The 15,873-nt window shown below is 46.9% G+C and overlaps 1 protein-coding gene across 2 annotated transcripts in view; it reads right to left on the bottom strand.

The window, feature by feature from the left end:
* The window catches only part of LOC137342017 (transcobalamin-2-like), a 38,309-nt gene that overhangs the window by 5,863 nt on the left and 16,573 nt on the right, over positions 1-15,873 (bottom strand). For both annotated transcript variants that reach the window (XM_068005610.1, XM_068005611.1), the window contains exons 7-9: positions 13,969-14,159; positions 6,939-7,110; positions 6,396-6,597 (exon numbers count right to left, since the gene is read on the bottom strand). In XM_068005610.1, coding sequence (XP_067861711.1) covers positions 6,396-6,597; positions 6,939-7,110; positions 13,969-14,159 — 565 coding nt within the window. The remainder of the gene's footprint in view (positions 1-6,395; positions 6,598-6,938; positions 7,111-13,968; positions 14,160-15,873) is intronic.

Raw genomic sequence — 15,873 nt, 5'->3', positions numbered from 1 at the left:
CCATGGTCCAGTGGGTAAATGTATCGGGTGGTTTGGTACGGAGCAGTACAAACCGGAAGGGCCCAGGTTTGTGTTAAGTTAGCTGTTCTCTGCCAGTGCAGTAGTGAGGGTGCTAGAATTAAATTCAGTGCCCCTGGTTTAGAAAAGGGCAAAACAAAAAGGACCGGGATTTCTGGTCCTAATAACTGGCTAGTAACTCCTGCTGGTAGGTGTGACTATAACCGAGGTTAGGCTCTGTGTGATATCTCAAACAGTTGAGTAGTCTGCTGACAATCACTGTGCACGTGAAGAATGTTCACTCCTTCTGGAGGTTCACCTCAGTAAGCCTTCAGGAAAAGACTGAGGGAGTGCTGCATTGTTCGAGGTTAAACAAAGGCTGGAATTTCAAATGTCCAAAATAAAGGTTTAACCAATTTTTTTTTAGAAATACATATTTTACAATAACACAATTAAATTTATCCATTCAATTGTCTTGTGTGTCTTTCAATGTCTTTATTAAAGTTTGTACTTGAAAACTTAAGCCTCTAAAAACTTGTCACGCTGTAATGATACCCTTTGCCAATGTGGGTGCTGTGCTGCCAACCCAGCAAAGGGGCTAATTACAGCATGGCAGGTTTCCACAGACATTTTCCATTAAAATGTGGACATAGGAATTTATATCAGAAATATAAGAACAGAATGTATGATTTTAAACTGGGGACTGAATTAGGTCTGTGTACCCTGGTTTAATTATCTCCCATCTTCTAATCCCACTTCACCTGAAGACTTGGTCTTGACTTCCCATGTGCAACACCTGTGGGAGATTGACTAGCTGTACAAGAAGTGCTTTGAGACAATCCTGAGTGATGTGTTCAGACCCCATATAAAAGCAACTTTTTCTTTTTTAATTATTAATTTGAGATTAAAATCAGTGCACATTTATTCAAAACAATCGACAACTGAAATTTTCCAACTCCAATGCACAACAGGATAAACTGTACTATGAATATGGAAGCTATAACGACGATATACTGTAGTGTCTGCTTGATATCTTTGCAATTCAAGACCCACCTCTCCAACCAGTAACCTGCCCACAGAACATCTGTTCAGCAACTGTGCTGTTAAAACAATGCTTGGATGGTTGCCTCACTTTGTTCCTGTCTTATGCACATATTTAGCCAAACTTATTTACGTATATCCAGTGTCTCTTCTATACCACACTGTTAGCCGGTGTATATCCTATTTATCCCCATCATTTCTCAGTCAATATCTTTCACAGTTCACCACTCCCCACTGTGTATTGTTTATCTACCCTGCTATTTTTTTAAAAATTCGTTCATGGGATGTGGGCGTCGCTGGCAAGGCCAGCATTTATTGCCCATCCCTAATTGCCCTTGAGAAGGTGCTGGTGAGCTGCCTTCTTGAACCGCTGCAGTCCATGTGGTGAAGGTTCTCCCACAGTGCTGTTAGGTAGGGAGTTCCAAGATTTTGACCCAGCGACGATGAAGGAACGGTTTCCAAGTCGGGATGGTGTGTGACTTGGAGGGGAACGTGCAGGTGGAGTTGTTCCCATGTGCCTGCTGCCCTTGTCCTTCTAGGTGGTTGAGGTCGCGGGTTTGGGAGGTGCTGTCGAAGAAGTCTTGGTGAGTTGCTGCAGTGCATCCTGTAGATGGTACACACTGCAGCCAGGATGCACTGGTGGTGAAGGGAGTGAATGTTTAGGGTGGTGGATGGGGTACCAATCAAGCAGGTTGCTTTGTCCTGGATGGTGTCGAGCTTCTTGAGTGTTGTTGGAGCTGCACTCATCCAGGCAAGTGGAGAGTATTCCATCACACTCCTGACTTGTGCCTTGTAGATGGTCGAAAGGCTTTGGGGAATCAGGAGGTGAGTCACTCACTGCAGAATACCCAGCCTCTGACCTGCTCTTGCAGCCACAGTATTTATGTGGCTGGTCCAGTTAAGTTTCTGGTCAATGGTGACCCCCAGGATGTTAATGGTGGGGGATTCGGCGATGGTAATGCCGTTGAATGTCAAGGGGAGGTGGTTAAACTCTCTTGTTGGAGATGGTCATTGCCTGGCACTTATCTGGCGCGAATGTTACTTGCCACTTATCAGCCCGAGCCTGGATGTTGTCGAGGTCTTGCTGCATGCGGGCATGGACTGCTTCATTATCTGAGGGCTTGCGAATGGAACCGAACTCTGTCCAATCATCAGCAAGCATCCCAATTTCTGACCTTATGATGGAGGGAAGGTCATTGATGAAGCAGCTGAAGATGGTTGGGCCCAGGACACTGCCCTGAGGAACTCCTGCAGCAATGTCCTGGGGCTGAGATGATTGGCCTCCAACAACCACAACCATCTTCCTTTGTGCTAGGTATGACTCCAGCCGCTGGAGAGTTTTCCCCCTGATTCCCATTGACTTCAATTTTACTAGGGCTCCTTGGTGCCACACTCTGTCAAATGCTGCCTTGATGTCAAGGGCAGTAACTTTCACCTCACCTCTGGAATTCAGCTCTTTTGTCCATGTTTAGACCAAGGCTGTAATGAGGTCTGGAGCCGAGTGGTCCTGGCGGAACCCAAACTGAGCATCAGTGAGCAGGTTATTGGTGAGTAAGTGCAGCTTGATAGCACTTTCGACGACACCTTCCATCACTTTGCTGATGATTGAGAGTAGACTGATGGGGCGGTAATTGGCCGGATTGGATTTGTTCTGCTTTTTGTTGTCAGGACATACTTGGGCAATTTTCCACATTGTCGGGTCGATGCTAGTGTTGTAGCTGTACTGGAACAGCTTGGCTGGAGGCGCGCCTAGTTCTGGAGCACAGGTCTTCAGCACTACAGCCGGGATGTTGTCGGGGCCCATAGCCTTTGCTGTACCCAGTGCACTCAGCCATTTCTTGATATCACGTGGAGCGAATCGAATTGGCTGAAGACTGGCTTCTGTGATGGTGCGGATATTGGGAGGAGGCCGAGATGGATCATCCACTCTTCTGGCTGAAGATGGTTGCAAACGCTTCAGCCTTGACTTTTGCACTCGTGTGCTGGACTCTGCCATCATGGATGGGGATGTTCATGGTGCATCCTCCTCCCATTAGTTGTTTAATTGTCCACCACTATTCATGACTGGATGTGGCACGACTGCAGTGCTTTGACCTGATCCGTTGGTTGTGGAATCGTTTAGCTCTATCTATAGCATATTGCTTCCGCTGTTTGGCATGCATGTAGTCCTGCATTGTAGCTTCACCCGGTTGGCACCTCATTTTTAGGTACGCCTGGTACTGCTCCTGGCATGCTCCTTTACACTCCTCATTGAACCAGGGTTGATCCCCTGGCTTGTTGGTAATGATAGAGTGAGGAATATGCCGGGCCATGAGGTTACAGATTCTACCGCTGCTGATGGCCTACAGCGCCTCTTGGATGCCCAGTTTTGAGCTGCTAGATCTGTTCTGAATCTATCATTTTTAGTACAGTGGTAGTGCTACACAACACTTTGGATGGTGGCCTCAGTGTGAAGACGGGACTTCGTCTCCACAAGGACTGTGCGGTGGTCACTCCTACCAATACTGTCATGGACAGATGCAGCTGTGACAGGTAGATTGGTGTGGACGAGGTCAAGTAGGTTTTTCCCTTGTGTTGGTTCACTCACCACCTGCTGTAGGCCCAGTCTGGCAGCTATGTCCTTCAGGACTCGGCCAGCTTGGTCAGTAGTGGTGCTACCGAGCCACTCTTGGTGATGGACATTGAAGTCCCCACCCAGAGTACATTCTGTGCCCTTGCTACCCTCAGTGCTTCCTCCAAGTGGTGCTCAACATGGAGGAGGACTGATTCAATCAGCTGAGGGAGGGTGGTAGGTGGTAATCAGCCAGAGGTTTCCTTGCCCATGTTTGACCTGATGCCATGAGATTTCATGGGGTCCAGAGTCAATGTTGAGGACTCCCAGGGCCACTCCCTCCTGACTGTATATCACTGTACCACCACCTCTGGTGGGTCTGTCCTGCTTGTGGGACAGGACATACCCAGGGATGGTGATGGAAGAGTCTGGGACATTGGCTGAAAGGTATGATTCTGTGAGTATGGTTATGTAAGGCTGTTGCTTGACTAGTCTGTGGAACACTCTCCCAATTTTGGCGCAAGTCCCCAGATGTTCGTGAGGAGGACTCTTTCCCAACGTGTATCCTCTATACCCCACACTTCCTTAGTGTGTATCCTCTAAATACCCAGCTGTTCACCAGTGTATCCTCTCTAAACCCATTACTCAAAATGTATCCTCTATATACCCCACTGTTTCCCAATATGTATCCTCTATATTTTTTTTTTTATTCGTTCACGGGATGTGGGCGTCGCTGGCAAGGCCGGCATTTATTGCCCATCCCTAATTGCCCTCGAGAAGGTGGTGGTGAGCCGCCTTCTTGAACCGCTGCAGTCCGTGTGGTGACGGTTCTCCCACAGTGCTGTTAGGAAGGGAGTTCCAGGATTTTGACCCAGCGACAATGAAGGAACGGCGATATATTTCCAAGTCGGGATGGTGTGTGACTTGGAGGGGAACGTGCAGGTGGTGTTGTTCCCATGCGCCTGCTGCCCTTGTCCTTCTAGGTGGTAGAGGTCGCGGGTTTGGGAGGTGCTGTCGAAGAAGCCTTGGCGAGTTGCTGCAGTGCATCCTGTGGATGGTGCACACTGCAGCCACAGTGCGCCGGTGGTGAAGGGAGTGAATGTTTAGGGTGGTGGATGGGGTGCCAATCAAGCAGGCTGCTTTATCTTGGATGGTGTCGAGCTTCTTGAGTGTTGTTGGAGCTGCACTCATCCAGGCAAGTGGAGAGTATTCCATCACACTCCTGACTTGTGCCTTGTAGATGGTGGAAAGGCTTTGGGGGGTCAGGAGGTGAGTCACTCGCCGCAGAATACCCAGCCTCTGACCTGCTCTCGTAGCCACAGTATTTATATGGCTGGTCCAGTTCAGTTTCTGGTCAATGGTGACCCCCAGGATGTTGATGGTGGGGGATTCGGCGATGGTAATGCCGTTGAATGTCAAGGGGAGGTGGTTAGACTCTCTCTTGTTGGAGATGGTCATTGCCTGGCACTTATCTGGCGCGAATGTTACTTGCCACTTATCAGCCCAAGCCTGGATGTTGTCCAGGTCTTGCTGCATGCAGGCTTGGACTGCTTCATTATCTGAGGGGTTGCGAATGGAACTGAACACTGTGCAGTCATCAGCGAACATCCCCATTTCTGACCTTATGATGGAGGGAAGGTCATTGATGAAGCAGCTGAAGATGGTTGGGCCTAGGACACTGCCCTGAGGAACTCCTGCAGCAATGCCCTGGGGCTGAGATGATTGGCCTCCAACAACCACTACCATCTTCCTTTGTGCTAGGTATGACTCCAGCCACTGGAGAATTTTCCCCCTGATTCCCATTGACTTCAATTTTACTAGGGCTCCTTGGTGCCACACTCGATCAAATGCTGCCTTGATGTCAAGGGCAGTCACTCTCACCTCACCTCTGGAATTCAGCTCTTTTGTCCATGTTTGGACCAAGGCTGTAATGAGGTCTGGAGCCGAGTGGTCCTGGCGGAACCCAAACTGAGCATCGGTGAGCAGGTTATTGGTGAGTAAGTGCCGCTTGATAGCACTGTCGACGACACCCTCCATCACTTTGCTGATGATTGAGAGTAGACTGATGGGGCGGTAATTGGCCGGATTGGATTTGTCCTGCTTTTTGTGGACAGGACATACCTGGGCAATTTTCCACATTGTCGGGTGGATGCCAGTGTTGTAGCTGTACTGGAACAGCTTGGCTAGAGGCGCAGCTAGTTCTGGAGCACAAGTCTTCAGCACTACAGCTGGGATGTTGTCAGGGCCCATAGCCTTTGCTGTATCCCACTGTTTCCCAATATGTATCCTCTATATACCCCACTGATTCCCAATATGTATCCTCTATATACCCCACTGATTCCCAATATGTATCCTCTATATACCCCACTGATTCCCAATATGTATCCTCTATATACCCCACTGATTCCCAATATGTATCCTCTATATACCCCACTGATTCCCAATATGTATCCTCTATATACCCCACTGATTCCCAATATGTATCCTCTATATACCCCACTGATTCCCAATATGTATCCTCTATATACCCCACTGATTCCCAATATGTATCCTCTATATACCCCACTGATTCCCAATATGTATCCTCTATATACCCCACTGTTTCCAACAGTGTATTGTCTAATTATTCTGTTCCCCATATATGTATATATACCTACCCAGCTGTTCCCTAGTGTGTATTCTCTATATATGCTACCATCCCCCAGTGTTCTTAGGCTGATTATATTAGTCACTTTAAGATCCAAAGTGACAGAGTAACAGGGCTTCCGCCCCACATTCTGAAATACACAAGAAATTATAATCTTACTTGAAATTCAGATCATTTTTTTTTGCTTCTTTCAGTACGTCAAGGAGAGACATCCGATCGCGTAGTGGCACTTTAGTTGTGTAAATGAGAGTGTCGTTAATGTACTTCACAGCGAGATGAACATAGCTTGCCTGTTGGTTCGACTTAGGCTCAGTCCCCTGATCAATGGGCACCCGTCCTGAGCCCGACCACTTCAGGCCATCTGTTCAACACAAAAGAAGCAGACAGTTACTCAGGTTGTCTTATAGAATTGGAAGCTATTTACTGGTGCCACACAGAAGTCACATTTGGACTTGCAGGCATTTTGCTGACACTGGTAGTTCCTGGTCTTGCTTCTGTCATCATTAGGAAGAGAGACATGGAGGCCAAACCCTACTCTGTGGGAGTAAAGGGGGAGAATCACTCCTCCAGCTGCTTTCCTTAAAGTCCAAGTAACATGTTATCTTGGCAACATGCTGAGCAACATGGCACCCTAGTGATTTACCCTTCTTCCTTACCAGCCGAGCAATGGGGTATCCTAGTAAGATCCCATCCTTTGCTTACCAGTCTCATTGTTGCAGTCCATTTTGCCAATATCCAGGTAGGTTTTTTGGTACAGGACAGGTAATAGTTGAGACAGCGCCATTGGATTATCAAAGGCTCCCCCTTGGGCAGCATGCAGGAGTTTCTTTTGTCCTTCCGACCATCTTTCCATCTCGCCCACGGCTAACAGAGCCTAAAAGTAACAGATTATTAACGCTCAGTGTCAATGTCACTCGTATAATTTACATGGGAGGGTACGCACTGGGTTACAGCCGGTATTCAGAGGAAACACACTGGGAACAGTGGGGTGTAGGGATTGCACAGAAGAACAGTAGGATATAGACAGCACACACTGGGGAATAGAGGGTATAAAGAACACAAACGGGAACAGCAGGGTTACAATTTTTGGGACCTCCAGAATTTTTCTCTTCCTCAATGTCAAGGACCAGTCCTGAAAGCAAGCCATCACTCCACATGAACCAAAGTTTGACGTTACCCCCCCCGAATATCTGGCACAGTAGTATTGCCCAGAGAGTAACAGTAACTTGTTACTGTGCATTGATCGCTGGCAATGACATGAGCCCTCTCGTGACTAGGGTTCCCAACCCTCCTGGGTTGCCCTGGAGTCTCCAAGGATTAAAGACTAATATCCAGGACACTGCTGCGAGCAACACCCAGGAGAAAAATCATAGGAGCTTTAAAAAAAATTGAGTTTTGAAAAATATTTTCTTTGAACACTTTGGTTATTAATTATAAAAATATCTGAAATGGGAAAAAAGACTACTTGACTGACAGTGAAGAATCATCCAATCGGGTAAGAAGAGTCTATTCACTTTCCTATTGGCCGTGGGAAGGCGGTGTGCCACGAGGATGGATGCGTTGGGCGACCAATGGCAGGAGTGCGGGGGCAGGGCGGTTGGAGGCAGGAGGTCATGTGATGATACCTCCAGGAATATTGCCAACCAGAGATGGCAACCAATACTCATGCCCTCCTTTGGGTAACAGTAAAATACCACTCTAATCAGCCCACGTGACTTAGGCCATAATCAATGTATCAGGTTTGTTAAAAGTAGCAATTAAACAGTAGCAAAAGATCAACAGAGCAGATTTAATTAGTTTACAATATTTAACCCACATCTTCTCAGTTCATAAAACAATAGAATACACAATGTTTTATCAACACTTGTAATAACACTGAACTTGGACCAGCATCCAAAACTAGGATGGGGTGGAAGTTATGCTACAGCTATACAAAGCCCTGGTTAACCCACACCTGGAGTACTGCGTTCAGTTCTGGGCACCGCAGCTTAGGAAAGATATATTGGCCTTGGAGGGAGTGCAGAGTGGATTTACTAGAACGACACCTGGACTCCAAGGGTTAAATTACGAAGAGCGATTACACAAACTAAGGTTGTATTCCCTGGAATTTAGAAGATTAAGGGATGATTTGATCGAAGTTTTCAAGATATTAAGGGGAACTGATAGGGTAGATAGAGAGAAACTATTTCTGCTGGTTGAGGAGTCTAGGACTAGGGGACATAGCCTAAAAATTAGAGCCAGATCTTTCAGGAGTGAAATTAGGAAACGCTTCTACACACAAAGGGTGGTAGAAGTTTGGAACTCTCTTCTGCAAACGGCAGTTGATGCTAGTTCAATTGTTAATTTTAAATCTGAGATTGATAGACTTTTGTTAACCAAACGTATTAAGGGATATGGGCCTACAGCGGTTATATGGAGTTAGGTCATAGATCAGCCATGATCTCACTGAATGGCAGAACAGGCTTGAGGGGCTGAATGGCCTACTCCTGTTCCTATCTTTCTATCCCATCTGGACCGGGTAACAACTTCTACTTTGAGTATTGCCAATCTTTTAAACACCTCCTCTTATCTATTTTTATCCTATTCAATATCGCTACTACCCCCTCCTTTACTGCTACAATGGCAGCATCCTCTTCTCTAGTGAAGAAGGATGCAAAGTATTCATTTAGTGCCTCAGCCAAACCCTCTGCCTCCACAAGATGAGCTCCTTTTTTGCCCCTAATCGGTCCCACACTTCCTTTGACTACCCTTTTACTATTTATATGTTTATAAAAGACTTTGGGTTCCCTTTTATGTTAGCCGCTAATCTATTCTCATACTCTCTCTTATTCTCTTTGTTAGATCTCCTCTGTACTTTCTGTATTCAGCCTGGTTCTCTACAGTATTAGGAACCTTACATTTGTCATGAGCCTCCTTTTTCTGTTTCATTTTAATCTCTATATCTTTAGTCATCCAGAGAGCTCTGGCTCCTTTCCCCCTTGTAGCGATGTGTCTACTCTGTACCCGAACCAACTCCTCCTTGAAGGCCTCCCATTGTTCAATTAATGTTTTACCCAATAATTTTTGATTCCAATCCACCTGAGCAAGCTCCCTTTTTAACTCACTGAAATCTACCCTCCTCCAGTTAAGCATTTTCACATTTGATTGTTCCTTGTCCTTTTCCATAACTACACTAAACCTGATATTATGATCACTGTTCCCCAACTGCTCCCCCACTGAAACATGCTCCACTCGACCCACCTCATTCCCCAGAACTAGATATGTTTCCTTCCTGGTTGGGCTGGAAACACACTGTTCCAGAAAGTTCTCGAACACATTTCAGGAATTCTTCCCCCTCTTTGCCCTTAACACCGTTACTATCACAGTCTATATTGGGATAAATGAAGTCGCGCATTATCACCACTCTATAGTTCTTGCATCTTTCTGTAATTTGCCTGAAAATTTGCTCCTCTATTGCCTTCCCACTATTTGGTGACCTACAGTATCCACCCAGTAGCATAATAGCTCCTCTATTGTTCCTTAATTCTAACCAAATAGATTTTATCTTTGATCCCTCAATAACATCATCCTTTTCCAGTGCTATAACAGTTTCTTTGATCAATACTGCCACCACCTCCCCCTCCTCTTCTCTTTCCTTTCCTATCCTATCTTTCCTGAATATCTTGTAGCCAAATTAAGAACCCAATTCTACATTCTTTGAGCCAGGTCTCTGTTATTGCCACAATATCATAGTCCCATGTGGCAAATTGAGCCTGCAGCTCACTTATTTACCACCTATGTGCATTTACACATGCGCACTCCAATCTCATAGACCGCCTCGCATTTGTCCCCTGTCCGATCCCTCCTGTTTCTGAACTATTCTTTACTCGAGTGCTATTTGTCCCTTCCAGTCCTCTGAGCACCTCGTTTCTCCTCTCTAGTGTTTCATCCTGGTGCCCATCCCAATGCCAAATTAGTTTAAACCCTCCCCCCACAGCACTAGTTAACCTCCCCGCAAGGACATTGGTCCCAGCTCTGTTGAGGTGCAACCCGTCCGTCTTGAACAGATGCCTCGTGCCCCCGAACTGGTCCCAATGTCCCAGGAATCTGAAGCCCTCCCTCCTGCACCATTGCTCCAGCCACACATTAACCGCTTATCCTAATATTCCTATACTCACTAGTGCGTGACACTGGGAGTAATCCAGAGATTATCACCTTTGAGGTCCTGATTCTCAACTTCCTCCCTAGCTCCTGAAACTCTGACTAAAGGACCTCGACCCTTTTCCTTCCTATGTCATTAGTTCCTACATGGACCATGACTTCAGGCTGTTCCCCTTCCCCTCCCCACCCCAAGATGTTCTGCACCCTCTCAGTGACGTCCTTTACCCTGGCACCAGGGAGGCAACACACCATGCGGGACTCACATCGGAAGTTGCAGAAACGCCTGTCCATCCCCCTGACTATCGAATCTCCTATAACAACTGCATTTCTTTTGCTCCCCCTGTGCAGCCGAGTCTCCCACGGTGCCGTGGATTTGCTCCTGACTGCACTCCCCCAAGATGACCAGAAACTTAACTGGACCAGCCATATAAATACTGTGGCTACAAGAGCAGGTCAGAGGCTGGGTATTCTGCGGCGAGTGACTCACCTCCTGACTCCCCAAAGCCTTTCCACCATCTACAAGGCACAAGTCAGGAGTGTGATGGAATACTCTCCACTTGCTTGGATGAGTGCAGCTCCAACAACACCCAAGATAAAGCTGCCCGCTTGATTGGCACTCCATCCACCACCCTAAACATTCACTCCCTTCACCACCGGCGCACTGTGGCTGCAGTGTGCACCATCCACAGGATGCACTGCAGCAACTCGCCAAGGCTTCTTCCACAGCACCTCCCAAACCCACGACCTCTACCACCTAGAAGGACAAGAGCAGCAGGCGCGTGGGAACAACACCACCTGCACGTTCCCCCCCAAGTCACACACCATCCCGACTTGGAAATATATTGCCGTTCCTTCATTGTCGCTGGGTCAAAATCCTGGAACTCCCTTCCTAACAGCACTGTTGGAGAACCGTCACCACACGGACTGCAGTGGTTCAAGAAGGCGGCTCACCACCACCTTCTCAAGGGCAATTAGGGATGGGCAATAAATGCCGGCCTCGCCAGCGATGCCCACATCCCGTGAACGAATAAAAAAAAAATACCCTCAATACCCTTCAATGCTAAATACCGGTTTGAGAGTGCCACACTCCCAGGGGACTCCTGCACTGCCTGCCTGTTCCTCCTAGTCTGTCTGGTGGTCACCCACTCCCTCTCTGCTTGAACTCTCTGTAGCATCGGGGTGACCACCTCCTGAAACAGGCTATCCATGAAACTCTCAGCACTGTAGTGACGCCAGCTGCCCCTCAAGCTCAGAAACTCTGAGCTTGAGCTCGAGCAGTTGGCGGCACTTCCTGCACACGTGGTTTTCCAGGACACACAAAAAGTGTTCTGGAGTTCCCACTTGGCACAGGATGTGCATGCGACAGGCCCCAGCTGTCCTGTCACGTTAGCTAACAGTTATTTAAACTGTCTGTTTATCTCTAAGGCACTTCGCTGTTTATCTGACACTAAAAAACTAACCACTAAAAAACACTGACCAATGAACTAAACACTTACTGACGTACCCTCGGCGCTCCTCCTTGCCTTGTGACTTCACTTGCAGACTCAGTTTGCAACAGAACCTTAACGTTCATGGATATCGCCTGGTGATGCTCGTCTATTCTACCCAGCACGGCTGCTGCAGTGAGCTACTTAAAGTGATTAACAAAATAGAGCTAATAGAGGTCTTTAAAATTATGAAGGGGTTCGATAGAGTAGACAAAGAGAAGACGTTTCTACTTGTGGGGGGATCCAAAACTGGAGGCCATAAATATAAATATAAGATAATCATTAATAAATCCAATAAAGAATTCAGGAGAAACTTATTTGCTCAAAGTGGTGAGAATGTGGAATTTGCTACACCAAGGAGTAGTTGAGGCAAATAGAATAGATGCATTTAAGGGGAAGCTAGATAAGTACATGAGGGAGAAAGTAATAGAGGTTATGCTGATAGGGTTAGATGAAGTAAAGTGGGAGGAGGCTCATGTGGAGCATAAACACTGGCATGGACCAGTTGGGCCAAATTGCCTGTTTCTGTGCTGTAAATTCTATGAAATTCTATGTAAAACCCCATAAATAAAGATATTAAAAATAAATCTGATTTTGAAATCGGACGGACTCCTATCCCTTAGAAGCAGGATATAGTGGATACAAATAGGGGAATGTTGGGAAACATAGTATATATAAAGATAAGTAAAGATGACAAAGGCCTTTCCGCCCATCGAGCTCAACCTAATCCTGCAATTGCCCAAACACTGGGGAACAATGGGGTATTTAGAACGTACACAGTAGAGAGTGATATGGAAGATACCATTTGGGATGGAGTCTAATCCACATCTCAGATGGACACCAGCGTCGAATACTGATTTCTGGAGTAGGGTTGGCAAACAATTCAACAACAACTTGCACTTATATAGCACCTCTGACATAGAGAAATGTCCCAAGGCGCTTCACAGAGCAATAAGCAAAAAATGGATGCCAAGCCAAAGATGGAAGTATTAGGTCGGGTGACCAGAAAAACACGGTCAAAGAGGTGGGTTCTAAGGAGGAGAGGAAGATGAAGAAACAGACAGATATAGGAGGGAATTGTAGAGTGTGGGACCTAGGTGGCTGAAGGCACGGCCGTCAATGGTGGGGTGAAAGTGGGGGGTGGGGACAGTCAGGGGAATGGAGAGTTTGATGAGGTGGAAAGGGTTTGGAGCCTGAAAGAAGTTACAGAGATAGGAAGGGATGAATCCATGGGAGGATTTAAACACGTAGGTTGAGAATTTTAAATAAGATATTGGGGAACTGAGAGAAAATGAAAGTAGTGAGGACAGGCAGGGGTGATGGGCAAGTGGGACTTGGTGTGGGATAGGATGTGGACAGAAGAGCTTTGGATGAGCTGCTGCGATGGAGAGGATACGGAGTCAGAAGCTCAGCTCAGGATAGCAGGCGGGCGTTGCAAATAGTCTGGTTCAGCCTGAGACAATGGCCGGGGAGGTGCCTGGAGTCGGCAGTGAGGGTTCGGAATTTATGCAGGGGGCAAACAGTTGTGGCCTTCCCAACATTCAGCTGGAGGCACAAGCAGCTCATCCAAGACTGGATGTCAGACGAGCCGTCTTACAGCACAGGGGCAGTGAAGAGAGAAGGTAGGGTGAGGTAGAGCTGGGTGTCATCAACGTACACGTGGAAGCTGACCCCATGTCTGTGGTTGATGTCACCAAGGGACAACATATAAATGAGGAAAAGGTGGGGGCCAAGGATGAATCTCGGGGGACTCCCGAAGTGACCGTGTCAGGGTGGGAAGAGAAGCCGTTGGTTGAGATGCTCGGATTACAAGCAGATCGGCAAAAGTGAAACCAAGTGAGGACAATCCCAGAGTTGAACCATGGAAGAGAGAGGCGCTGGAAGAAGATGGTGTGGTTGAATTGAGTTGAATGCGGCAGAGAAGACAAGGAGGGATAACGCACCATGGTCACTGTCACAGAGAATGATATTCGTGACCTCAGTAGTCGGTAGGTTAATCTAGACAGGCCACAGATCCTGCACCATTATCTTTCTACTACTGGATTTGTGTGACCTCTGACCTCTTGCATGTCACGAAAGGAGGTCAGAGCCTTTTAAGACGATACCTGCAATGCCACCGATGTGCTGTAAATGTTCCACATGTTGTCGTTCTGCCCCCTCCGTATCTGTCTCATCAGTTTGTTCACTGCAGTCTGTGCCTCTGTTCTTCGATTTTTGCTGTACATCCATTCACTGCTGTTTGGCACTTTAGACTCGTTCACACATTTAAGTGCCAAAACCACCATTGCTGCCGTGTCTACCATTAAAACAGACAGCCACATTAACCACTTAACCAATAACCAACAAGCTGCCTCACCTTTGTCAGTGATTTCATCTCAGAGATAAGAGTGAAAATTAAATTGTGCCCATCCTGGGCTAATTAGTGAACCCTCTTCAATTGTGCATTGTAATCCTATTGGTGTCAGCTTGGCTCATTTAGTAGCACTCGAGTCACAAGGCTGTGAGTTCACGCCCCACTCGCATAATCCATGCTGACACTGCAGTGAAGTATTGAGGGAGTGCTGCACTGTCAGTGGTGCCGTCCTCCAGATGTGCCCTTAAACCAAGGCCCCATTTGCCTGCTCCTGTGGTTCAGGTTGATGTTCAAGAACCCACGGCACAATTTGAAGAACAAATGTCCTAATGTCCTGGCAAGCATTCCTTCCTCAACCAACCCCACCCAAAATAAATCAGCCGGTTGTTCCTCTCGATGTTTGTCGAATCATATTGTGTACAAAATGGCTGCCACATTCACTTACATAACATCACTTCAAAGTAATGGATTGTGAACAAAGGGGGTAATTGGACTCTGGACCAAAGTCTAAAAGGGTCGATAACGGATCAGCTCCCCATTAAACATCTCTCCCGATTATCATTTCTATTGAAGTCAGTGGAAAAGAAAATCGGGAGAGATGCGTATCGGGCGGCTGAGCCGAGGTGGCCCGATCTACACTATCGCCCAAAGTCAAAATTGCCGCCCAAGTATTTTGGGATGTTTGTGAAAAGGTATGATAAGGCATTATATAAAAGCATGTTTTTTGTATGGGTGACTAATGGCAGCTACGAATGTCCATTTAGTGAATGAAGTGTTGGATCTAACCCCATTCAATGCTGAATCCCAGGGGGCAGCTCTCAGCCATTCACAGGTCCTTTTGCTCCCTACATTCAGTGACTGAAGCTGCTCATCAGTAAATATAACCGGAGTCGGTGATTATAAAAAAAGTCAGTGTAGGGAATTTCTTTTATTCCGTCCTCTCCCGACGGTGCTGCCCTTTACTAAGGTATTATTCTCCAGGCCCTAGTACACCTCACCCGGGAGAATCTCCTTCATGTGCGAGCTGGACAGTGAGTATCAGTAATGTCAGCCGTGGCTCAGTGGGTCGCATGCTCACCTTTAAGTCAGAAGGTTGTGGGTTCAAATCCCACTCCAGAGACTTGAGTGCACAATGCTCGGCTGACTCTCCAGTACTGCACTGTTGGAGGTGTTGTTTTTCGGATGAGATGTTAAAAAGAGACTCCATCTGCCCTCTCAAGTGGACATAAAAGATCCCACGGCACCATTTCAAGCTCTCCCCGGTGTCCTGGCCAATATTTATCCCTCAACCAACATCACTAAAAACAGATTATCTGGTCATTATCACATTGCTGTTTGTGGGAGCTTGCTGTGGGCAAATTGGCTGTTGTGTTTCCTACATTATAACAGTGAGGACACTTCAAAAGTACTTTATTTGGGACATCCTGAGGTCGTGAAAGGCGCTATATAAATACAATTGCTTTCATTCTATTTGACATGGGAGGGTGCTGAACTTTTCCTCACCTGAAGGTCCGACATGTGCATTTTCAAGCAGGAATCTCCAGATGGCGATCAGGAGCAGGGACCCTGTCTCCCTATCCTAGGGCACAAAGTCCAGTTGTAACACTTCAGGTGACTATCAGCTAACTCGGCACGAATCAGGACTCAAACCTGCGAC

Source organism: Heptranchias perlo, chromosome 25, assembly GCF_035084215.1.
Source record: "Heptranchias perlo isolate sHepPer1 chromosome 25, sHepPer1.hap1, whole genome shotgun sequence".
In the NCBI taxonomy this organism is placed as follows: domain Eukaryota; kingdom Metazoa; phylum Chordata; class Chondrichthyes; order Hexanchiformes; family Hexanchidae; genus Heptranchias; species Heptranchias perlo.
Note: the sequence above shows the minus strand (reverse complement) of the source record. Positions and strands in the feature narration are given on the sequence as shown.